Raw genomic sequence first — 5,626 nt, 5'->3', positions numbered from 1 at the left:
ACCTCCTCACCCTTCCCCCACTGTCTACCTCCTCAACCTTCCCCACCTGTCTACCTCCTCAACCTTCCCCCACCTGTCTACCTCCTCAACCCTCAACCTTCCCCCACCTTTCAACCTCCTCAACCTTCTCCCACCTGTCTACCTCCTCAACCTTGCCCAATCTGCAGACTTAACAACAATGCCCTTGGTTCCTTGAATAAATTGTTCATGTATAACTTGAATAGCTATGATCCCAACATACACCCCTGTGGCACTCCACTACTCACCAGCTGCCATTCCTGCAAACTACTTTTAGATTAGATTAGATTACTTACAGTGTGGAAACAGGCCCTTCGGCCCAACAAGTCCACACCAACCCGCCGAAGCGCAACCCACACAGACCCATTCCCCTACATTTACATCTTCACCTAACACTACAGACAATTTAGCATGGCCAATTCACCTAACCTGCACATTTTTGGATTGTGGGAGGAAACCGGAGCACCCGGAGGAAACCCAGGCAGACACAGGGAGAATGTGCAAACTCCACACAGAGAGTCGCCAGAGGCGGGAATTGAACCCGGGTCTCTGGCGCTGTGAGGCAGCAGTGCTAACCACTGTGCCATCGTGCTGCCCTATGGCAAGACCCCTCCCATGGGTCGAGATCTTCAGGGAGTGTTAATTGGGAGCAACTGCTATCAGGCAAGCTCACATTTGACATGTGGGAGTTAGTTGAAGGTCAAAGCAGGATTGGGGCTATTGAGTTGGAGGATCAGCCATGATCATGATGAATGGCAGAGTAGGTTCGAAGGGTCGAATGGCCCTCTCCTGCTGCTGTCTTTTATATTATGCGAGTCATCCAGTCCTCTATCCATTCTAGTACCTTGCCCCTAAAACCATGGGCTAATATCTTACTTGGCAGCCTCCTGAATAGCACCTTGTCACATCCACTGGTTCTCTTGTTCACTAACTTACTCGTTACTTCCTCAAAGAATTTTCATAGATCTGTCAGGCACGACCTTCCTTGAGGAAGCTGTGCTGGCTCAGCCTTATTTTACTGTGCACGTCCAAGTACCCCATAGTCTTATTCTTAATAATGGACTCTCAAAATCTTACCACTGATTGAGGTCAGGCTAAACAGCCTATAGTTCCATCTTCTGCCTCCTTCCTTCTTAAATTGGGATATTAAATTAGTTATTTTCTCGCAGTTCTCTAGGATGCTCCCTGATTCCAGTGCTTCCTGAAAGATCACAGCAGTGTCTGTAATTGTCCTTGGCTATCTACTTTAGAATGCTGGGGTTAGTCCACCCTGTCTGGGTGATTTATCCACCTTGAGACCTTTCAGCTTCCCCAGCTTCGTGATGGCCAGTGCACTCACCTCTGCCCCTGATTTCCTTGATGTTCAGGTATGCTGCTGTTGTCTTCTACTTTGAAGGCTGATGCAAAATATTTAGTTCTTCTGCCATTTCTTTGACCCTTGTTACTACTACTCAACCCTCATTTTCCAGTGGTCTAATGTCTACTCCAATTACTCTCTTACCTTTATAGATATCTAAAAACAAAATCTCTTGCTATCTTCATTTATATTACTAGCTAGCTTTCTCTCATACTTCATCTTCTCCCCCATATTGCTTTTTAGCTTTCCTCTACTCATTTTCAAAAGCATCCCAATCCTCAAGCTTCCCCCTAATCTTCACCAAATTGTATGCTCCCTCTTTTTTGGTTTCATGTTGTTCGTGACTTCCCTTGTCAGCCACAGTTGCCTCATCCTCCCCTTAATATGCTTTCTCTGCCTTGGGATGAATTTCTGCTGTGCCTCCCAAATTACCCAGAAATTCCTGCCATTGCTGTTCGACTGTCTTAATCTGCTCGGATCCCCTTCCAATCATCTCTGGTCAGCTCCTCCCTGGTTTGGAGTTACCTTTTACTCAATTCTAATACCTTTGCAGCGATTCAAGCTTCTCCCTTCAAACTGCAAGGTGAATTCTATCATAGTACAGTCACTGCCCCTTAGGGATTTCTTCACTTTAAGTTCCCTAATCAAATCTGCCTGCATTCTGTTTTGGATTTATTGTTATTAGCTTTTGGTTCTGGTCTTCTCCAGCAATTAGAAACCCATCCATGCACTTGCCATATCAAATCCCTTAAATATTAAAACTCTGTCATCGCTCCTTCTCCTTCAAGAACCCCTTGAAGTAAATGAGTCTTTCCAAGATTGATAAGAAATAGTTAATAGCTACAAACATTCATTTCAGGGCATCTTCTCTCCATTTATTCACAGCAAAAAATTGATAGACCATGAAAATACAATCATAGAAATGTACAGTATGGAAACAGACCCTTCAGTCCAACTTGTCCATGCCAACCAGATATCTTAAATTAATTTAGTCCCATTTGCCATCACTTGGCCAATATCCCTTTAAACCCTTCCTATTCATATTCCCATTCCAAATGCCTTTTAAACGTTGTAATTGTACCAGCCTCCACCGCTTCCTCTGGCAACTCATTCCATACACGCACCACCCTCTGCATAAAAAAAGTTGCCCCTTAGGTCTCTTTTAAATCTTTCCCCCCTCACTCTAAACATATGCCCTCTTGTTCTAGACTCCTCACCCCAGGGAAAATACCTTGTCCATTTACCATATCCATGCCCCTCACAATTTTATAAACCGCAGTCTCTGACACTCCAGGGAAAACAGCCCCAAACTGTTCAGTCCCTTCTGATTGCTCAAACCCTCCAACCCTGGCAACATCCTTGTAAATCTTTTCTGAATCCTTTCAAGTTTCTCAACATCCTTCCTATAGGAGGGAGACCAGAATTGCACACAGTATTCCAACAGTGGCCTAACCAATGTCCTGTATAGCTGCAACATTACCTCCCAAGTCCTATACTCAGCGCTCTGACTAACGAAGGCAAGCATACCAAATGCCGCCTTCACTATCCTATTTACCTGCGACTCCACTTTTAAGGAGCTATCTGCACTCCATGATCTCTTTGTTCAGCAACACTCCCCAGGACCTTACCATTAAGTGTGTAAGTCCTGCCCTGATTTGCTTTTCCAAAATGCAGCACCTCACATTTATCTAAATTAAACTCCATCTGCCACTTCTCGGCCCTTGGCCCATCTGACCAAGATCCCGTTGCACTCTGGGATAACCTTCCAATTTTGGTGTCATCTGCAAACATACTAACTACACCTCGTATGTCCACATCCAAATCATTTATATAAATAACAAAAAGCAATGGACCCAGCACCGATCCTTGTCGCACACCACTGGTCACAGGCCTCTAGTCTGAAAAGCAACTCTCCACCACCACCCTCTTGTGTTGTGCCTTTTAAGGCAATTCTGTATCCAAATGGCTAGTTCTCCCTGTATTCCATGTGATCTAACCTTAGTAACCAGTCTACCGTAAGGAACCTTGTGAAACGCCTTACTGAAGTCCATATAGATCATGTCCACCGCTCTGTCCTCATCAATCCTCTTTGTTACTTTTTCAATAAACTCAATCAAGTTGATGAGACTTGATTTTCCCGTGCACAATGCCTTGTTGCCAATCCCTAATCAGTCCTTGCCTTTCCAAATACATGCAAATCCTGTCTCTCAGGATTCCCCCAACAACTTACCCACCACTGATGTGAAGCTTACTGGTCTGTAGTTCCCTGGCTTTTCCTTACCACCTTTCCACTTTTTTTAAAAAGATAAATAAATCACCCCATCATACTTGCTATAAAAACTATAGGTCTCAGCATTACGTTTCAGGATGCTTTCAGATGACCACAGTCATGCAGTCTCAGAACTATCAACAGTTATGTTCAGCACCAATTATACTTGTAACTGGTGCTGCTACTGATTTTTGGAATGGTAAGATACTATTTGATGCCTTTTGTTTCCCCTCTGTATCTGTCAGTGTACAGCACCACAACAAGCCACTGGATGGCAGTACATAACAAATCTGTTAAAGGTTGCTGTTAGTATCTTCTCTAATCTTTACAGCCTTCTCCTGTTAATTCTTGTTCCATCCCTTTCTCACAGTAATTTAGAGTCCGTATTAATATCATGTTTAGCTCTTTCTGTCTAGTTCAGTGTGGAATCCTCATCATGCCCCATGCAAAGATCGCTCTGCAGCATTTCCCTGTCACAAGGAGAACCAAATACGATGACCATATGGACCCTTGTTGGTTGAAGGTTTCTTCCATCCTATCCAGTAACATGTTCTTCCCATTGCTGCACACTCTGAAGCCCATTATGATATTCGTCACAAGCACACTCGCACCACACATAGACTGTGGGTCATGGTGATCTGCCTGAAAGTAGCCTCATCTATCATAGCTCTATATATATCACAGTGAAGGAATCTTCAGGTTCCCAGAAGTGTGGGGTGAGGTTGAATGTTATAATAAAGAACCAGGGTAAAACTAGGAATCTGTTACCAGGAAAGCTGAGGGAAACTAATAATTGTCCAGAGTTTGAATTTGGGTGAAGAAATAGAAAAAAGATGAATTCCATTGCTGTCAAGTTATAGCAAGAGGGTGTAAGACTAGGACTCAAAGTAAAAGATTGAATACAGCAAGAAATTGAATAAGATTAGTAGACCAGCGATGCATGACTGAGTCTTATTTGAAGCTGAATTAACCGCAAAATTTAACAGGAAATTAAATAAATCAGCACGCGAATTATTTCAGACAATGCCGGGAATAGATTTGACAGTAGATGGATCCAGTGTGGTGTTAGCATTAATACAGAAATGGGAACAAGCAATTTATACTGAATCCATATAGTATATTCAGTAAAGGTTTCTCTGTCGGTCGTTTCTGGAAGGCATGTCCTCGGATTCTGGGCATGTCCTTGGATTCTGGGCATGTCAAATCTTCACTCTTGCTACATATTACAAACATCCTTAGATTACAGGAGAACTTGTTTTGTCTTTTCAGCTTTATAAATAACTGTTGTAATCCTTGGTTTTCACAGTCAAGGAAACTACATGCAAGGAGGTTACCAGCAAGGCTCTATGGCATTTGATAACCGCTCAAGCCAGATGATGTCAGGAGTAAACGTGTCAGGGGGAACTGCTTCTGGAGGTTACCAGCGTCCCTACTAAACTGTTTCACTATCTTCATATGAAGGAAATATTTTTAATATGTTTTCAGATTCTGTAGTCACCTTTTTGTTTGCGTTGAAGTATTTAAACTGAATGTTTGAATGTGACTAGCTCTCATTTTGTAATTAATTTTCTCAAATGTGCTTGTCTTGACAAAGAATCAATAAAACTTGTCCTTTTTGTCTTTTTCTACCCTACCTGTTTGAAGTTATCTAACCTGCTAGTTCCTGATTTTACTTGAATTCTCCTATGGTTTTCCTCAAATATCAGACATGATCATAAACCTTTGAAATTCCAGTAGCTGGGATATCCGTGTAGTCTTTAATTTTCCCTTAGTAATATACCAACATGTCATGTGGAAATCACATCAGCATATTGATTGAAGAAAATAAACATGTCCTAAATAAACATGTAGGTAAGTAAGGAATGGGTTGCGACTGTTTCTTATTTTTATAAACATTCTGCATTTTGAAATGAATGTTGAATAGTCTGATTGCATTTGTGTGGCTGAAAAGCCAAACCTTTTCCATAGGGTCCTTTTGTTTT

At 42.3% G+C, this 5,626-nt stretch overlaps 1 protein-coding gene across 1 annotated transcript in view; it reads left to right on the top strand.

The window, feature by feature from the left end:
* LOC122565146 (scaffold attachment factor B1-like) overlaps window positions 1-5,277 on the top strand; it is an 85,288-nt gene extending 80,011 nt beyond the window's left edge. The window contains exon 17 of the mRNA XM_043720820.1: window positions 4,951-5,277. Within this exon, the coding sequence (XP_043576755.1) occupies window positions 4,951-5,080 (130 nt within the window). The 3' untranslated portion in view covers window positions 5,081-5,277. The remainder of the gene's footprint in view (window positions 1-4,950) is intronic.
* Window positions 5,278-5,626: the final 349 nt, after the last annotated feature.

Source organism: Chiloscyllium plagiosum, chromosome 31, assembly GCF_004010195.1.
Source record: "Chiloscyllium plagiosum isolate BGI_BamShark_2017 chromosome 31, ASM401019v2, whole genome shotgun sequence".
In the NCBI taxonomy this organism is placed as follows: domain Eukaryota; kingdom Metazoa; phylum Chordata; class Chondrichthyes; order Orectolobiformes; family Hemiscylliidae; genus Chiloscyllium; species Chiloscyllium plagiosum.
Note: the sequence above shows the minus strand (reverse complement) of the source record. Positions and strands in the feature narration are given on the sequence as shown.